Source organism: Microcaecilia unicolor, chromosome 2 (genome assembly GCF_901765095.1).
Source record: "Microcaecilia unicolor chromosome 2, aMicUni1.1, whole genome shotgun sequence".
In the NCBI taxonomy this organism is placed as follows: Eukaryota; Metazoa; Chordata; class Amphibia; order Gymnophiona; family Siphonopidae; genus Microcaecilia; species Microcaecilia unicolor.
Genome location: NC_044032.1, coordinates 249,869,841 through 249,890,354, shown reverse-complemented (window position 1 = coordinate 249,890,354; position 20,514 = coordinate 249,869,841). Strand labels below are relative to the sequence as shown.

At 44.9% G+C, this 20,514-nt stretch overlaps 1 protein-coding gene across 2 annotated transcripts in view; it reads right to left on the bottom strand.

The window, feature by feature from the left end:
• Positions 1–20,514, bottom strand: part of SYN1 (synapsin I) — a 557,871-nt gene that overhangs the window by 391,156 nt on the left and 146,201 nt on the right. For both annotated transcript variants that reach the window (XM_030193892.1, XM_030193893.1), the window contains exon 2: positions 2,206–2,263. In XM_030193892.1, coding sequence (XP_030049752.1) covers positions 2,206–2,263 — 58 coding nt within the window. The remainder of the gene's footprint in view (positions 1–2,205; positions 2,264–20,514) is intronic.

Sequence of the window (20,514 nt, the reverse complement as noted above, 5' to 3'; positions counted from 1 at the left end):
CTCAATGGCAGGGATCGCAACATGGAACTCACTCCCTCTGCCTATCAGAACAGAGAATAACTACCTCAGCTTCCAAAAGAAGCTAAAAACCTTCTTCTTCCCAAAGACTGCTATATAATACTCATTGAGCACCAATCACCAAATGGCCTTTAGAAATATCAAATTTAACACAGACTATAATCACGCCATGTAACTCTCTATAACATCCTAACTATCCAGTAAGCATGTATTCACCCATTAGCCTACTTATAAAACTGTAACTGCAAACCGCACTGAATCCTAAAAAGGGGATATTAACGGTATAGAAGACCTAAATTGAATAGAATTGAATTTAATCCATTTATATGAATGATGCATCTTGCTTTTCAAAGAATAACTGCAACTACAGGGTTAAGGAGAAAGTTTTTTCTTTCTATCAGTGCTCTGGACACTGCAGTCATAGGATAAAGAGGAGGGTCCATCCTCTCAATGCTTTCCATACTGCAGTAATAGAGTAAGGAGCCTCTGACTGCTTTGGAACATATAACTGACTACAGCAGTCTCCTTAATATACCTCTGCCTCTAATTCGGAGTTATATTACATTACAACATAATTTAGATTCCACTGTTGGCCTTCCAGTTCTACATGGAATATAATGAAATTTTTGAGGCCAGACATTCTCCAGGAAGCTACATAAATCACAGAAAATTACAATCAATTTAGCCTAAACTATGTAAACACTTTTGCTAACATAAAACAACAGAATAATTAAAAAAATGTTTACAACAGTGTGAAACAGCATGTCTTGAGATTACTTCTAAAATGCATATAATTCTTCTGATACAAGGAAATTTCTGGATGATGTATACTAATATCATTAAGTATCTATAGAAGCATAACAACTTGAGAAGTGGGGGATGGTGGGTAAAGGGGGTTGGGGGGGGGGGGGAGAAAAAGTTGTTAAACCACAAATTTGATGGCTGATCTGCACTTTCTTTAACTTTGAAACATGAGAGGTTACTATTGCGTTGTTTAAATGTGTAATTATATAGTTTACTGCATTTGTATTATGTCATCAATAAAAATATTGAAATATAAAATGCATATAATTCACTGCCGATAATAGCAAACCTAAAAGAACCTTATCTAATCTGGCTGCCTCATAGGAAAGTAAACGATCAACAAGTCTGAGCCTCCTTTAGTTTTTCAAAGAAGGGTAAGCAAATAAATTTGAATTCCTAGTAATTTTAGAAGGTACATGAATTTAAAAAAATGATTAGATAAGTATGGTAGCGCAAATCCCAAAATGGCTTTGAAAATTAAACAGAAACTTGAAACAGACTCTTGCATATACAGGGTAGCCAATGTATTTTTTGATAATAAGGTGATAAACTGTCCCCTTTCTTCAAAGAATGAATCAAGCGTAAAGCAGCATTTTGTATAGCTTGAAGTTTTTAAAAATATTTTCTTAGAACAACCCAGTTACATGATATTACAGTAATCTAACAGAGATATCTTGTGCGATGCGCCGCTGACCTTCCCTGTCATGGAATGAAAAAAAAAAAAAGAGGTCAGCGGCGCATCGCACAAGATATCTCTGTTAGCAGTTTATGTGCTGGTATTCATCTGACTAACAAGGCAATCTTGCACCAAATACTACTAGACGCCTGACGCAGGCCTTGATGGCCGAAACACGTCACGTGTCGGGTTGTTTCTGTAGATTTGAATAAAGACCTTGTTCAGGAAGACACTCATTGTGAGAGGATTTTTATTGGATCCACTGGTTGTTCGTTTGTGCTGTCCAATTGTTACATCGTGTTCCACTTTACTAGAGAAATACTAATCAGAAGAAATTTTGTTTTTTCTGCATTAAGTTTAAATTTATATAATTTCATCCAGTTTTGCAGAGTATCCATCACATTTTGCAATAAACTATAATGTAAAGAGACCAAGGTGTCAATAGGAATTAACAAGGTTATGTCATCTGAATAACTATAAAAGTGGATCCCTAGCTTTTCTAGAACATAACCTAAAGAATGTACATAAACATTGAAAAGGATCATAGGAGACAGGGGGTATCCATGAGGAACCCCACATGAATTGATCCGTTTGATAAACTCATGCATTTTAATTCTATATGAACGTTGTGTAAGGAAAATCCACAATTATGAACCCGATCAACAATGCCCATATTCTCCATAGAGTGTAATAAAATATGATCTCACCTGCTCCACTTTAATCTCAAACTCTCCATGAATCTTCTTACCTCTGAAGAGTTTGGCCCTGTAGAAAAGAAATTGTGAAAGAAGTAAAACAGCTGCTGCTGATATCCTCGTCCCTCTCAAAAAAATCAAGCCTAAGCTGTCCTTTATCAGCCAACAGGGTTGACACATGGTGTCTCTATGCTTCAGTTTGAAATCTACCCCTTTTACCATTTTGTTGGCTCCTAAGCTTCCACTCAGACATAAGCCCTCAAATTCTATATAGTGTGACCTAAATTGCATGTGGAAATCAGGTCATATTATACATTATGAGTACAACTTAATTGCCATAACAAGCAAATCAGAGCTGATAATTGTCACTTAAGCAATTATTGCCACTAATTGGCTTTAATTAAAAATTACATGCACAACTTTCTAGGCGTATTCTATAAAGTGATGCGTGTAAATTCTAAGACGCATATCTGAAAAGGGGCATGGCCATGGGCAGGTCATGGGTGTTCCTAGAATTTACGTGCAGTTTTATAGAATATACCCGTTCCGTGCGTGACTTAGGAGTCGGCATTTACATCAGGTTTTAGTTAGCATAAATGACCGCAACTAAATACATTTAGGCATATTCTATAAACCACGCCTAAGTTTAGGCATAGCTTATAGAATACATATAGGAATATTTTTCTGGACTGATTTTGTAGGCATCATAAATAGAATCTAGCCCAAGATGTCACACCAAACTAAAAGACCTAGAGAATCAGTAGATGATCTGGCTTCTCCACCTCCCTCCCCTACCCCCATTATTAATTGCTTTCCATTTTGCAGCATGCACACTTCACCTCCCAATTTGCATTGTATGTTCCTGAAAAAAGGATCATTAACCCTGTCAGAGTCTCCAGATCAAACCATTAGGATACTTTACTATATTATCAGGAGATGATCTGAGAAGGAAGTTCACATTTTCTTTCTGTGGGTAACTTTCAGCAAGACTCTCTCTCTCTCTTCAACCAGTTGTACCTGAATAATTATTATATAATTAATTCTCCCTTCACCTCTCTTCCTCACTGTGAGCTTTGGAAACTGCTCTTTAGTGCCTCATCTATGAAAAGCCAGACAAGACTGCTAGTACCCTTCTGCAGTAAACAAAAAAAATGTAAAATACCCTGGGATGCTGTAGTTGCAGATATATTTAAAAGACAATTTCCCTCCATAAAACTTGTCAAATGTATTTTAAGTTCCCTTCATATTTATGTATTCTGAAACAATACTACTGAAATTCAAATATTTTAACAGATGGCTTTTGGTGGGAAAGTTTCCATTAAACAGCAACACCTGAAACCATGACACTAGCACTGACTGGCACAGACCTCTTTGTTAAAAGGTCTTAGTTCTGGAACGATGCTAATACCATAACAGTGGACCCAATATTCAATGGTTTATGCTCCTAACTTTGAGAGTTAAGCTCCTAAATTGGCCTTTTTCAACATTTACTAAAGCTAAAACCCTGGGGCTGCTGCCCACTGTTAGGGGCCATCTGCTGCTAGATGAAAGGAAGCTTAAACAAACAAAAAAAAAAATCAAGAGGTGCTGGGAGATAAGCACAGCACACAGCTCTAAAGCATAAAGTGTTATGAATCTGAAATACTGAATTTCTCTGATACAACCAAAGCAGTTTGCATATATTATATGCAGGTACTTTCTCCATCCATAGTGGGCTCACAATCTAAGTTTTTTATATCTGTGGCAATGGAAGGTTAAGAACTTGCCCAGCGTCACAAGGAGCTGCAGTGGAAATTGAAACCAGTTCCCTAGGATCTCAGCCCACTGCACTAACCACTAAGCTACTCTTCCACCTCTAGCAGTACAATTACTGCATCACTTTCTTATCTCATGTGGCTAAGCAGCAGATAGAGTTCTGGAGTACTTCATCTTGGGCTGCTGCAGAGCCAAAATATTGCAATATGAAACAAGATCTCACAGCTCATACCATGAGACTTCAGCTCCATGGCATCCAAGATGAAGTGCTCAAGCATTTTATCCACTGCCCTACCACATGCATGGGAGTGAAGACTAAGGTGACAGCGCAGCTAAGCATGCCTTACACCTACCACCTCTCTTCCTCATCACCCTACATCCTTACAGAAGAGTGAATGCTGGACTTTGTCCTGTCTCCCTCCCCAAGGAACACTTTCTGACGGAGGACTGCAGGACACAGCAGCTCTTCAGTGCAGGCCTGTATAAGGACTCAAGATAAGCATGGTGGGGGGGGGGCATCAGAAACAGAAAGAAAAGTGGGAGAGAGGAGATGCTGGCCAGTTGATGAGCAGGAGGGTTAGACGGTCAGGGAAGATGGTGGCCCTGAATGGTGGTGGAAGTAGTGAAGTAAATGTGAGATGCTGGACACAGGTGGGGAGGGGGATAGTGGAAAGGGAGATAAAGGAAGGAGAAGGGGAGATACTACCTAAGGGGAAGGTAGAGAAGGAAAGGGAAAAAGCATGGGGGAGGAGCAGAGAGGGGAAGAAGATATGCGGGCCATGGTGGGGGGGAGGAAGGAGAAGAAGGGGATATGCTGGGCTGCCGGGGGGGGGGGGGGGAATAGAGAAGGAAAGGTAAGAAGTTGCCATGGAGGGGCAAATAGAGAGAGAAAGGAGAGATGGCCACAGGTGGGGAGGGGCGGAGTTGGGGAGATGCTTGCCTGGGGGAGCCAAGGTGGTAAGGCCTTGAGCCATCCTTGAGATGTGGGGAGAGCGTATGGCTAACTTTGAGGAGGACATAGGTAAAGACCCACCTTGGATAAGTACATAAGTACATAAGTATTGCCATGCCGGGACAGACCAAACGTCCATCAAGCCCAGCATCCTGTTTTCAACAGTGGCCAATCCAGGTCACAAATAACTTCGCAAGATCCCAAAAAAGTACAAAATATTTTATACTGCTTATCCCAGAAATAGTGGATTTTCCCCAAGTCCAATTTAATAATGGTCTATGGACTTTTCCTTTAGGAAGCCGTCCAAACCTTTTTTAAACTGTGCTAAAATAACCGCCTTTACCACATTCTCTGGCAATGAATTCGAGAGTTTAATTACACGCTAAGTGAAGAAAATATTTCTCCGATTCGTTTTAAATTTACTGCTTTGTAGCTTCATCGCATGGCCCCTAGTCCTAGTATTTTTGGAAAGTATAAACAGACGCTTCACATCTATCTGCTCAACTCCACTCATTATTTTATAGACCTCTATCATATCTCCCCTCAGCCGCTTTTGCTCCAAGCTGAAGAGCCCTAGCCGCTTTAGCCTTTCCTCATAGGGAAGTCGTCCCATCCCCTTTATCATTTTCGTCGCCCTTCTCTGCACCTTTTCTAATTCCACTATATCTTTTTTGAGATGTGGCGACCAGAATTGAACACAATATTGAAGGTGCAGTCGCACCATGGAGCGATACAAAGGCATTATAACGTCCTCATTTTTGTTTTCCATTCCTTTCCTAATAATACCTAACATTCTATTTGCTTTCTTAGCCGCAGCAGCACACTGAGCAGAAGGTTTCAACGTATCATCAACGACGACACCTAGATCCCTTTCTTGGTCTGTAACTCCTAACGTGGAACCTTGCATGACGTAGCTATAATTTGGGTTCCTCTTTCCCACATGCATCACTTTGCACTTGCTCACTTTAAACGTCACCTGTGATTTAGATGCCCAGTCTCCAAGTCTCGTAAGGTCCTCTTCTAATTTTTCACAATCCTCCCACGATTTAACGACTTTGTATAACTTTGTGTCATCAGCAAATTTAATTACCTCACTAGTTACTCCCATCTCTAGGTCATTTATAAATATGTTAAAAAGCAGCGGTCTCAGCACAGACCCCTGGGGAACCCCACTAACTACCCTTCTCCATTGACAATACTGACCATTTAACCATACACTCTGTCTTCTATCTTTTAATCAGTTTTTAATCCACAATAGAACACTAGCTCCTATCTCATGACTCTCCAATTTCCCCTGGAGTCTTTCATGAGGTACTTTGTCAAACTCCTTCTAAAAATCCAGATAAACAATATCAACCAGCTCACCTCTATCCACATGTGTGTTCACCCCTTCAAAGAAATGTAGAAGATTGGTGAGGCAAGATTTCCCTTCACTAAATCCATGTTGACTCTGCCTCATTAATCCATGCTTTTGAATATGCTCTGTAATTTTGTTCTTTATAATAGTCTCTAGCATTTTGCCTAGCACCGATGTCAAACTCACAGGTCTATAACATAGTAACATAGTAACATAGTAGATGACGGCAGAAAAAGACCTGCACAGTCCATCCAGTCTGCCCAACAAGATAACTCATATGTGCTACTTTTTATGTATACCCTACTTTGATTTGTACATGTGCTCTTCAGGGCACAGACTGTATAAGTCTGCCCAGCACTATCCCCGCCTCCAAACACCGGCTCTGGCACAGACCGTATAAGTCTGCCCAGCACTATCCCCGCCTCCCAACCACCAGTCCCGTCTCCCACCACCGGCTCTGGCACAGACCATATAAGTCTGCCCAGCACTATCCCCGCCTCCCAACCACCAGCTCCGCCTCCCACCACCGGCTCTGCCACCCGACCTCGACTAAGCTCCTGAGGATCCATTCCTTCTGCACAGGATTCCTTTATGCTTATCCTACGCATGTTTGAATTCTGTTACCATTTTCATTTCCACCACCTCCCGCGGGAGGACATTCCAAGCATCCACTACTCTCTCCGTGAAAAAATACTTCCTGACATTTTTCTTGAGTCTGCCCCCCTTCAATCTCATTTCATGTCCTCTCGTTCTACCGCCTTCACATCTCCAGAAAAGGTACGTTTGCGGATTAATACCTTTCAAATATTTGAACGTCTGTATCATATCACCCCTGTTTCTCCTTTCCTCCACAGTATACATGTTTAGTTCAGCAAGTCTCTCCTCATACGTCTTGTAACGCAAATCCCATACCATTCTCGTAACTTTTCTTTGCACCGCTTCAATTCTTTTTATATCCTTAGCAAGATACGGCCTCCAAAACTGAACACAATACTTCAGGTGGGGCCTCACCAATGACTTATACAGGGGCATCAACACCCCCTTTCTTCTGCTGGTCACACCTCTCTCTATACAGCCTAACAACCTTCTAGCTACGGCCACCGCCTTGTCACACTGTTTCGTCGCCTTCAGATCCTCAGATACTATCACCCCAAGATCCCTCTCCCCGTCCGTACCTATCAGACTCTCCCCGCCTAACACATACGTCTCCCGTGGATTTCTATTCCCTAAGTGCATCACTTTGCATTTCTTCGCATTGAATTTTAATTGCCAAACCTTAGACCATTTTTCTAGCTTCCTCAGATCCTTCTTCATGTTTTCCACTCCCTCCCAGGTGTCCACTCTGTTACAGATCTTAGTATCATCCGCAAATAGGCAAACTTTACCTTCTAACTATTCGGCAATGTCACTCACAAATATATTGAACAGAATCGGCCCCAGCACCGATCCCTGAGGCACTCCACTACTCACCTTTCCCTCCTCCAAGCGAATTCCATTCACCACCACCCTCTGGCGCCTGTCCGTCAACCAGTTCCTAATCCAGTTCACCACTTCGGGTCCTATCTTCAGCCCATCCAGTTTATTTAAGAGCCTCCTGTGGGGAACCGTGTCAAAAGCTTTGCTGAAATCTAAGTAGATTACGTCCATAGCTCGTCCCTGATTCAATTCTCCTGTCACCCAATCAAAGAACTCAATGAGATTCGTTTGGCACGATTTCCCTTTGGTAAAACCATGTTGTCTCAGATCTTGCAACTTATTGGCTTCCAGGAAATTCACTATCCTTCAGCATCGCTTCCATTACTTTTCCAATAACCGAAGTGAGGCTTACCGGCCTGTAGTTTCCAGCTTCTTCCCTATCACCACTTTTGTGAAGAGGGACCACTTCCGCCGTTCTCCAATCCCTCGGAACCTCTCCCGTCTGCAAGGATATATTAAACAAATCTTTAAGAGGACCCGCCAATAAAGGGAGGGAGGGGGAGGGGTTGGGATGTTATTGTAACTGTTGATTACCAGCTGGTGCTGTAAATGCATGAGATATGATTCTTGTTTGACTTCAAAATGTTAATAAAAATATTTACAAGAAAAAAAGAGGACCCGCCAAAACCTCTCTGAGCTTTTTTAATATCCTGGGGTGGATCTCGTCTGGTCCCATGGCTTTGTCCACCTTTAGCTTTTCAAGTTGTTGATACACACTCTCTTCCATGAACGGTGCTCTATCCACTTCATTCTCATTTGTACTTTTTCCAGTCAATCGTGGTCCTTCTCCAGGATTTTCTTCTGTGAAAACAGAACAAAAGTATCTATTTAGCAAATTTGCTTTTTCTTCATCATTTTCCACATAGCGGTTCGCAGTATCTTTTAGTCTCACAATTCCCTTTTTAGTCATTCTCCTTTCACTAATATACCTGAAGAAATTTTTGTCACCCCTCCTTACATTTCTAGCCATTTGTTCTTCCGCTTGCGCTTTCACCAGACGTATCTCTCTCTTGGCTTCTTTTAGTTTCATCCGGTATTCCTCCCCGTGTTCCTTTTCTTGAGTTTTCTGTATTTCTGGAACGTCAACTCTTTAGCCTTTATTTTCTCAACCACTTGCTTGGAGAACCATATCAGTTTCCTTTTTCTCTTGCTTTTATTTACTTTCCTTACATAAAGGTTCGTGGCCCTATTTATAGCTTCTTTCAGCCTGGACCACTGTCCTTCCACTTCTTGTACTTCCTCCCAGCCCATCATCTCCTTCCTCAGGTATTCCCCCATTTTACTAAAGTTAGCACGCTTGAAATCCAGGACTTTGAGTTTTGAGTGTCTGCTCTCCACTTTAGCTGTTATATCAAACCAAACTGTTTGGTGGGCACCCACTCGGATATTTGACACGCTATCCCCATTTGTGAGCACCAGATCCAGCGTTGCTCCCTCCCTTGTGGGTTCCGTCACCATTTGTCTGAGCAAAACACTTTGGAAAGCATCCACGATCCCTCTACTTCTTTCCGATTCCGCAGACAGAACCTTCCAATCTACATCCAGCGGATCGAAATCTCCCAGCAACAGCACCTCTCTCTTGTTTCCCAACTTTTGAATATCCGCGATCAGGTCTTTATCTAATTCCTCCAATTGTGTCGGAGATCTGTAGACAACACCCACATGGACAGAGGTTCTATCATCTCTATTTAAGGTGATCCATATAAATTTCCCGGATCTCCTCTGGAACCTTTTTTTAAAATCGGCGTTACATTGGCCGCTCTCCAATCTTCTGGTACCACACTCGATTTTAAGGATAAATTACATATCACTAACAATAACTCCACAAGTTCATTTTTCAGTTCTATCAGTACGCTGGGATGAATACCATCCGGTCTAGGAGATTTGCTACTCTTCAGTTTGTAGAACTGCCCCATTACATCCTCCAGGTTTATAGAGAATTAATTCAGTTTCTCCAACTCATCAGCTTCAAATACCATTTCTGGCACTGGTATCTCACCCAAATCTTCCTCAGTGAAGACCGAAGCAAGGAATTCATTTAATCTCTCCGCTACGGCTTTGTCTTCTCTGATCGCCCCTTTTACTCCTCAGTCATATAGTGGTCCAACCGATTCTTTTGCCGGTTTCCTGCTTTTAATATACCTAAAAAAAATTTACTATCCAGCTTATAATCGAACGAGAAAAACGCCCAAGTTCCGACCTAAATCGGGAGATGGGCGTTTATCTCACAAAAACGAATAACGCGGTATAATCAAAAGCCGAATTTGGATGCTTTCAACTGCACTCCGTCGCGGATGCGGACAAAGTTGACGGGGGCGTGTCGAAGGCGTGTCGAAGGCGGAACTGGGGCGTGGTTATCGGGCGAACAGAGATGGGCGCCCTTTCGCCGATAATGGAAGAAAAATATGCGATTTTAGCGAGAATTTAGGGCACTTTTCCTGGACCCTGTTTTTCCACGAATAAGGCCCCAAAAAGTGCCCTAAATGACCAGATGACCACTGGAGGGAATCGGGGATGACCTCCCCTGACTTCCCCAGTGGTCACAAACCCCCTCCCAGCACAAAATATGACGTTTCACAACTTTTTATTTTCACCCTCAAATGTCATACCCACCTCCCTGGCAGCAGTATGCAGGTTACTGGAGCACTTATTAGGGGGTGCAGTGGACTTCAGGCAGGTGGACCCAGGCCCATCCCCCCCCTACCTGTTACAATTGTGCTGCTTAATGCGTTAGTCGTCCAACCCCCCCAAACCCACTGTACCCACATGTAGGTGCCCCCCTTCACCCCTTAGGGCTATAGTAATGGTGTAGACTTGTGGGCAGTGGGTTTTGAGGGGGATTTGGGAGGCTCAACACACAAGGGAAGGGTGCTATGCACCTGGGAGCTCTTTTACCTTTTTTTTTGTTTTGTAAAAGTGCCCCCTAGGGTGCCCGGTTGGTGTTCTGGCATGTGAGGGGGACTAGTGCACTACGAATCATGGCCCCTCCCACGAACAAATGCCTTGGATGTATTCGTTTTTGAGCTGGGCGCTTTCATTTTCCATTATCACTGAATAACAAAAACGCCCAGCTCACAAATTAGCGAATAACATATGGGCGTCTATTTTTTTCAAAAATACGGTTGGGTCCGCCCCTTCACGGACCCGTTCTCGGAGATAAACGCCCATGGAGATAGGCGTTTTCGTTCAATTATGCCCCTCTATGTGTTTTTGCCTACATCGCAATTTTTTTTTAAGTCCCTCTTAGCCTTCCTTATCAGCGCTTCACATTTGACTTGACATTCTTTATGCTGTTTCTTATTATTTTCAGTCGGTTTCTTCTTCCATTTTCTGAAGGATTTTCTTTTAGCTCTAATAGCTTCCTTCACCTCACTTTTTAACCATGTTGGCTGTCGTTTGGTCTTCCGTCCTCCTTTTTTAATACGCAGAATATAATTGGCTTGGGCTTCCAGATGGTGTTTTTGAACAGCATCCACGCCTGATGTAAATTTTTGACCTTTGCAGCCGCTCCTCTAAGTTTTTTTTTCACCGTTCTTCTAATTTTATCAGTCTCCTTTTTTTTAAAGTTAAATGCTAACGTATTTGATTTTCTATGTATACTTACTTCAAAGCTAATATCAAATCCGATCATATTATGATCACTGTTGTCAAGCGTCCCCAGCACCATTACCTCCTGCACCAGATCATGCGCTCCACTAAGGACTAGGTCTAGAATTTTTCCTTCTCTCGTCGGCTCCTGCACCAGCTGCTCCACAAAGCAGTCCTTGATTTTGTCAAGGAATCTTACCTCCCTAGCGTGCCTTGATATTATATTTACCCAGTCAATATCGGGGTAATTGAAACCACCAATTATTATTGTGTTGCCCAGTTTGTTTGCGTCCCTAATTTCCTTTAACATTTCTGCATCCATCTGTTCATCCTGGCCAGGCGGACGGTAGTACACTCCTATGACTATCCTTTTCCCCTTTACACATGGAATTTCAATCCATAGTGATTCCAAGAATTGTTTTGTTTCCTGAAGAATTTTCAATCTATTTGATTCAAGGCTCTTCTTACTATACAATGCTACCCCTCCACCAATTCGATCCACCCTATCACTATGATATAATTTGTGCCCTGGTATGACAGTGTCCCACTGGTTATCCTCCTTCCACCAGGTCTCAGAGATGCCTATTATATCTAATTTTTTAATTTAGAGCAATATATTCTAACTCTCCCATCTTATTTCTTAGGCTCCTGGCATTCACATGTAGACATTTCAAACTATGTTTGTTGTTCCTATTTACATTATGCTCAGTACTTGACAGTATTAATTTGCAATCTTTTGTCTGATTTTTATTTTTATTTAAGAACACCTGATCTACTACAGTCTCTTTTGCAACCTCACTATCAGGATACCCTATCTTCCCTGTTTTGGTGATATCTTTGAAAGATACCTTATCCCGAACCATGCGCTTTTTAGCGACTGTCGGCCTTCCCCCTGTTTCTAGTTTAAAAGCTGCTCTATCTCCTTTTTAAATGCAGATGCCAGCAGCCTGGTCCCACCCTGGTTAAGGTGGAGCCCATACTTTCGGAATAGGCTCCCCCTTCCCCAGAATGTTGCCCAGTTCTTAACAAATCTAAAACCCTCCTCCCTGCACCATCGTCTCATCCACGTCTCATTGAGACTCCGGAGCTCTGCCTGTCTCTTGGGCCCTGCGCGTGGAACAGGTAGCATTTCAGAAAATGCTACCCTAGAGGTTCTGGATTCGAGCTTTTTTACTTAAGAGCCTAAATTTGGCTTCCAGAACCTCTCTCCCACATTTTCCTATGTCATTGGTACCCACATGTACCAAGACAGCCGGCTCCTCCCCAGCACTATCTAAAATCCTATCTAGGTGACGTGTGAGGTCTGCTACCTTCACAGCAGGCAGTCAAGTCACCAGGTGATCCTCGCATCCACCAGCCACCCAGCTATCTATATGCCTAATGATCGAATCACCAACTACAACAGCCATCCTAACCCTTCTCTCCTGGGCAGTACTTGGAGACACATTCTCGGTGCGAGAGGATAGTACATCCCCTGGTGGGCAGGTCCTGGCTAAAGGAGTACGTCCTACTTCACCAGGGTGATGCTCTCCTTCTAGGAGACCTCTCTCCTCCAAGGTAGCACAGGGGCTACCAGGCTGGAGGTGGGACTTCTCTACAACATCCCTGTAGGTCTCCTCTATGTTCCTCGCTGTCTCCCTCAGCTCCACCAAGTCTGCTACTCTAGCCTCAAGAGAACGGACCTGTTCTCTGAGAGCTAGGAGCTCTTTGCATCGGGCACACACATATAACCGCTCACCAACTGGGAGATAATCATACATGTGACTCTCAATGCAAAACACTGGATAGCACCCCTCTCGCTGCTGGACTGCTAACTCCATCTTAGTATTTTTGAGTTTTTCAATAATTTAAAATCTGCTAAAGTATTAAGGACATTAGCCTAATATAAAAATGTCTTTTAGTTTAAATGGTATATTGTGTGATTTGTTTAGTGTTTCCTTCTTAGATGGTAATGAAATGTATTTGAAACTCTGTAAGAGCACTCCTTCCTTGTTATCCTAATTACCTCCTCTCCCCTGCACCTCTAACATAGACACTCCTCTTACCCAAAACACATATAGATATAGATATATGTATATACACACACTGCTACTTTCTTAAGTACCTCCCTACACACTCCATGTGTATACCCTGCCCAACACACCAAGATCCTGGCCCCACACACAATCTATATACTATAAAACCACACATGCAGTGAAAACACCAGGTATAACAACTGTAAACCATATGCAAAAACTGAACACCGTGTGGCACATGCGTTGAGATGAATTAAGTCCTACAACAATAATTTGAAAGTAAAAAGAAACCCCAGCAACTGCACCAGAAGACAAAACAATCTGTCATTCAGTGGTGGGCCCTTTCTCTTTCATTGGTCATCTTAAAAAATCCTCTCCTTTTTTAGTAGTGGTGCTTACAATGTGTGAGCATCAAATGAAAATTGACTTCAAAAGAAAATTAACTTCTCTACATTATAACTAATGCTAACTTGCATTTATACTGAAAAGTGCCTTTATTATTGATGGAGCAAAAAGAGCACTTAACTTAAATGAAGGAGCCACAGTTTCACTCAGTGATACTGGCTTCCTCATTGGTATATTCTGAAATCCATACATAAGAATAGCCATACTGGATCAGACCAATGGTCCATCTAGCCCAGTATCCTGCTTCCAACAGTGGCCAATCTAATATAATAATTTGCTCTTGCAACGTTCCAATGTCTCTGGCTGCGTTCATGACCACCAGCTGACGTCACTCTCCCACATTGGAACGTTGCAAGAGCAAATGACTATATTAGATTCAAAGCCAGGAGGCGGGACCCCCCTCCGAGTTCCAGACCCCCCTCCCTCCGAGTTCCACACCCCCTCCCTACCTCCAGACCCCCCCCCCCCTACGAGTTCCAGACCCTCCCTCCCTCCTACTCTACTCAGTTCCAGCCCGACCTCTTCTCCCACTCCCACAACAGTCCTTCGCCTTCCTGCGTGCCGCCCACCCAGAATTTAAAAGGCATTTAAAAAACACAGAGCTGACCCCTCTGCTACCCTCCCCTCCCGCCCTCTTACCGGGGTCCCAGTAGCAGTGAAACATGAACAGGCTCGGTGAGTCGGCTGCCTTCCCTTCTCTTCGCTCTGCCTCTGGTCCCGCCCTCATTTCCTGTTTCTGCAAGGGCGGGACCAGAGGCAGAGCTCAGAGCGAAGAGAAGGGAAGGCAGCCGACTCCCTGAGCCTGTTCGCGTTTCACTGCTGCCGGGACCCCGGTAAGAGGGGGGAGGGGAGGGGAGGACAGGGGTCAGCTGTGTTTTTAAATGCCTTTTAAATTCTGGGTGGGCGGCACGCAGGAAGGCAAGGGGCAGGCGAAGGACTGTTGTGGGAGTGGGAGAAGGGGTCGGGCTGGAACTGAGTCGAGTCGGAGGGAGGGAGGGAGGGAGAGTCTGGAACTTGGAGGGGGGAGTGAGGGAGGGAGGTCTGGAACTCGGACGGAGGGAGGGAGGGAGGTCTGGAACTTGGAGGAGGGAGGGAGGGGGGTTCTGGAACTTGAGGGAGGCAGGGGGGTCTGGAACTCGGAGGACAGACAGAGAGAGGGTGGGAGGGGGCCTGGAACTCAGAGGATAGGGGAGGGGGGCCTGGAACTCAGGGGAGGAGGGGGTGAATGCACCACCTTGAAAAAAAAATTCAGCACCCCCAATCAGACCCTTACAGAACACCTGGACAAGTGGTGAGTTGCAGGGGAGTGGGAGAGGGGAGGGAGGACAGCCTGGAAATCGGTGGGAAGGAAAGGGGGCCGTGGGACTCGGAGGGAACAGAGGAAGAGAGCGAGGGAGGGGGGATAACCTTGCTAGCGCCCGTTTCATTTCATACAGAAACGGGCCTTTTTTACTAGTTCAAGATAAAAAGTACCTGGCAGAAACCCAAATAGTAGCAACATCCCATGCTACCAATCCTGGTGCAAGCAGTGGCTTCCTTATGTCTGTCTCAGTAGCAGTTTATGGATTTTTCCTCCAGAACTTGTCTAAACCTTTTTTAAACTTAGATACGTTGACTGCTGTTACCACATCCTCCAGCAACGAGTTCCAGAGCTTGAGAAATATTTCCTCCTATTTGTTTTAAAATTATTTTCATGTAATTTCATTGAGTAACCCCTGGTCTTTGTACTTTTTAAAAGAGTGAAAAATTGATTCACTTTTACCCGTTCTACACCACTCAGGATTTTGTGTACCTCAATCATATCCTCACTCAGTAACCTGTGTCCAACAGTGGCCAAGCCAGGTCACAAGTACCTGGCAGAAACCCAAATAGTGGCAACATTCCTTACTATCAATCCCAGAGCAAACAGTGGCTTCCCCATGTCTGTCTCAATAGCAGACTATGAACTTTTCCTCCAGGAACTTGTCAAAACCATTTTTAAAGCAAGATACACTAACCGTTGTTACTACATCCTCCAGTAAAGAGTTCCAGAGTTTAACTATTCACTGAGTGAAAAAATATTTCCTCCTATTTGTTTTAAAAGTATTTCCATATAACTTCATTGAGTGGAATGAGTAAAAAATCAATTCACTTGTACTCGTTCTACACCACTCAGGATTTTGTAGACCTCAATCATATCTCCCCTCATCCATCCCTTCTCCAAGCTGAAGAGCCCTAATCTCTTTAGCCTTTCCTCATATGAGAGGAGTTCCACCCCCTTTATCACTTTGGTCACTCTTCTTTGAACCTTTTCTATTTCCACTATATCTTAAACTTCATGTCCATTCTTCCAGTGTGGTTGCTGCTGAGGCCTCTTTTTTTGCTCTCATATTATTATTGTTGTGGGACTTAATTCATCTCAACCCATACACAATCTACCCAGATAACCCTCAGTTAATTTAATATACTTATTTGATCAAAGTCCTGGATTTCAAGCATGCTGACTTTAGTAAAATGGGGGAATACCTAAGGAAGGAGCTGATGGGTTGGGAGGACATACTAGAAGTGGAAGGGCAGTGGTCCAGGCTGAAAGAAGCTATAAATAGGGCCACAAACCTTTATGTAAGGAAAGTAAATAAAAGCAAGAGAAAAAGGAAACTGCTATGGTTCTCCAAGCAAGTGGCTGAGAAAATAAAGGCTAAAGAGTTCGCATTCCAGAAATACAGAAAAACTCAAGACGAGGAACACGGGGAGGAATACTGGAGGAAACTGAAAGAAGCCAAGAGAGAGGTACGTCTGGTGAAAGCGCAAGCGGAAGAACAAATGGCTAGAAAGGTAAGGAGGGGTGACAAAAATTTCTTCAGGTATATTAGTGAAAGGAGAATGACTAAAAAGGGAATTGTGAGACTAAAAGATACTGCAAACCGCTATGTAGATAATGATGAAGAAAAGGCAAATTTGCTAAATAGATACTTTTGTTCTGTTTTACTGAAGAAAATCCGGGAGAAGGACCACGATGGACTGGCAAAAGTTCATTTGAGAATGGAGTGGATATAGCACCATTCACGGAAGAGAGTGTGTATCAACAACTAAAGGTGGACAAAGCCATGGGACCGGATGGGATCCACCCCAGGATATTGAGGGAGCTCAGAAAGGTTTTGGCGGGTCCTCTTAAAGATTTGTTTAATAAATCCTTAGAAATGGGAGAGGTTCCGAGGGATTGGAGAACGGCGGAGGTGGTCCCTCTTCATAAAAGTGGTGATAGGGAAGAAGCTAGAAACTACAGGCCGGTAAGCCTCACTTCGATTATTGTAAAAGTAATGGAAGCGATGCTGAAGGAAAGGATAGTGAATTTCCTGGAAGAAAATGAGTTGCAAGATCCAAGACAACATGGTTTTACCAAAGGGAAATTGTGCCAAATGAATCTCATTGAATTCTTTGATTGGGTGACCGGAGAATTGAACCGTGGACGTGCTATAGACGTAATCTACTTAGATTTCAGCAAGGCTTTTGACACGGTTCCCCACAGGAGGCTCTTAATAAACTGGACGGGCTGAAGATAGGACCCAAAGAGGTGAACTGGATTAGGAACTGGTTGACGGACAGGCGCCAGAGGGTGGTGGTGAATGGAGTTCGCTCGGAGGAGGGAAATGTGAGTAGTGGAGTGCCTCAGGGATCAGTGCTGGGGCCAATTCTGTTCAATATATTTGTGAGTGACATTGCCGAAGGGTTAGAAGGTAAAGTTTGCCTATTTGTGGATGATACTAAGATTTGTAACACAGTGGACACCCCGGAGGGAGTGGAAAACATGAAAAAGGATCTGAAAAAGCTAGAAGAATGGTCTAAGGTTTGGCAATTAAAATTCAATGCGAAGAAATGCAAAATGATGCACTTAGGGAGTAGAAATCCAAGACAGGCGTATGTGTTAGGCAGGGAGAGTCTGCTAGGTACGGATGGGGAGAGGGATCTTGGGGTGATAGTATCTGAGAATCTGAAGGCGATGAAACAGTGTGACAAGGCGGTGGCCGTAGCTAGAAGGTTACTAGGCTGTATAGAGAGAGGTGTGACCAGCAGAAGAAAAGAGGTGTTGATGCCCCTGTACAAGTCGTTGGTCAGGCCCCACCTGGAGTATTGTGTTCAGTTTTGGAGGCCTTATCTTGCTAAGGATGTGAAAAGAATTGAAGCGGTGCAAAGAAAAGCTACACGGATGGTATGGGATTTGCGTTACAAGACGTATGAGGAGAGACTTGCGGACCTGAACATGTATACCCTGGAGGAAAGGAGAAACAGGGGTGATATGATACAGACGTTCAAATATTTGAAAGGTATTAATCCGCAAACAAACCTTTTCCAGAGATGGGAAGGCGGTAGAACGAGAGGGCATGAAATGAGATTGAAGGGGGGCAGACTCAAGAAGAATGTCAGGAAGTATTTTTTCACGGAGAGGGTGGTGGATGCTTGGAATGCCCTCCCGCGGTAGGTGGTGGAGATGAAAACGGTAACGGAATTCAAACATGCGTGGGATAAACATAAAGGAATCCTGTGCAGAAGGAATGGATCCTCAGGAGCTTAGCCTAGAATGGGTGGCAGAGCTGGTGATTGGGAGGCGGGGCTAGTGCTGGGCAGACTTATACGGTCTGTGCCGGGGCTGGTGGTTGGGAGGCGGGACCTAGTGCTGGGCAGACTTATACGGTCTGTGCCAGAGTCGGTGGTGGGAGGCAGGGATAGTGCTGGGCAGACTTATACGGTCTGTGCCAGAGCTGGTGGTGGGAGGCGGGACTGGTAGTTGGGAGGCGGGGATAGTGCTGGGCAGACTTATAGGGTCTGTGCCAGAGCTGGTGGTGGGAGGCGGGACTGGTAGTTGGGAGGCGGGGATAGTGCTGGGCAGACTTATATGGTCTGTGCCAGAGCTGGTGGTTGGGAGGCGGGGATAGGGCTGGCCAGACTTATACGGTCTGTGCACTGAAGAGGACAGTACAAATAAAAAAGTAGCACATATGAATTTATCTTCTTGGGCAGACTGGAAAACTCTTTTTATTGGAAAAAACTAAAAACAAATAACATAGAAATCAAAAACAAGCCCCTAGCTATACACGGTCCTCCTATCTATGTACACCCCCTCCCCCTCCTCAATAGTACAGTGGAAACTGTTTATTAGAAAAACCAAAGAAAAAAACCGGACATGCAAATCAAACCCCAGGCTCCTAGCTAGACATGGTCTGCCTATCTATGTACACCCCCTCCCCCTCCTCAATAATACAATGGATCAACCCCCCCAACCCCCCCCCCAAACCCCTTCAGACAACTGGCACACAATCCCCTGGGTAGCATGTCCCCTCATGGTGGCTTAAGCCTCACGTGTCTCCACCACCTCGAAGCCACCCCCACCCCTTTTTCCACCCTTTCCCACTTCGCCGCTTCCTGCACCGCCCTTACCACATCCCAGCTGACTACCTCCGCCGGCCGGACCTCCTGGTACAGGGACACCCTGCAGCGCACCATCCAGAGGCAGTACCGCAATATCACCGAAATCAGAAAGCGTGTTACCGGATCCCTGCGTCCCCCTCCACCCTCTGGGCCGTACACCCAGTCCACATAGCTGTAGTTGTGGAAACTGGGGATCTGCAGCAATGAGGAAACCCGGTCAGAGACCTGGACTGTAAATGGGCACCTCACCAGGAAATGCTCCATCGTCTCTTCAGTTCCAGCACCTTCCTCCCGTGGGCACCCTCTATCCCGCACATTGCGATATTTCAAATTTCCTCGGACGTACAGTCTACCGTGAAAAGACAGCCACGCCAGGTCTTTATACTTCGCCGGGATGCGGTTCAAAACAATCAACCATAACCCCTGCTGCACCCGTGGGGCCGGCGCGTCCCTCAGCGCCAGAGGAGCTGAGAACACCTGCGCCCGTACTCTGTCCATCCAGACCCCCCGTTGTCCTGCCTTCACCTCCCCCACCGTCAGCCCCCACACCCTCACCAATTTCACTAGGGTCTTGCAATAACTCACCCCCCCCCCGGGGACCCCCCTTCGCAGTGCCACTACCCTCCCCCCCTCCCGCCATAGGTCCCAATATCTCGGCCACTACTGCAGGACACTCCTTGCCCACCCCGGTGGCTCCCGCCCTACCGCCCTCCCCAGATTGAACTGCAGGAACAAAGCGCTGAAAAACAGGACTGGGTTTATCATGCCCACCCCCCCCCCCTCCCTCCTAGGCAGATATGTAACATTCCGTTTTACCGGATTCATCCTGTTGCCCCAGAGCAGCCGGAAGAACACCCCATACAAGGCCGCGTACCGGCTCTCCGGCAGCAAGCAGATGTAACTGACGAACAGAAACAAAGGAACTAAGTGTGCCTTGATGAGCTGTACCCGCTCCCCCATGGTCATTCTCCACCCCTTCCATCTATCCACCCTCCCCTTCGCTTCGTGGAGACACCTATCTCAGTTGTAGAGCCTATAATCCCCCTTCTCAAAGTATATTCCAAGACCCGTATACGTTCCACAGCTGTAGGAAACCTACCTCCCAACTCAAACTGCAGCCCCTGATCCCCAACCCACAGGCTATTGGACTTTTGAAAATTGACCTGCGACGCTGTTACCTGCGAGTATTCCTGGATCAGGTTCTGCAATCTACCTCCCTCCCTCTGGTCCGCTACCCACACTGTAACGTCATCTGCATACGCCACGACCCTTAACTGGCTATTGTCCCCCAACTCCACCCCTTCCAGCCCCTCCGCCCCCCCCTTCTCCAGCCGTCTTATAAAAGGGTCGATGGCGTATGCATACAA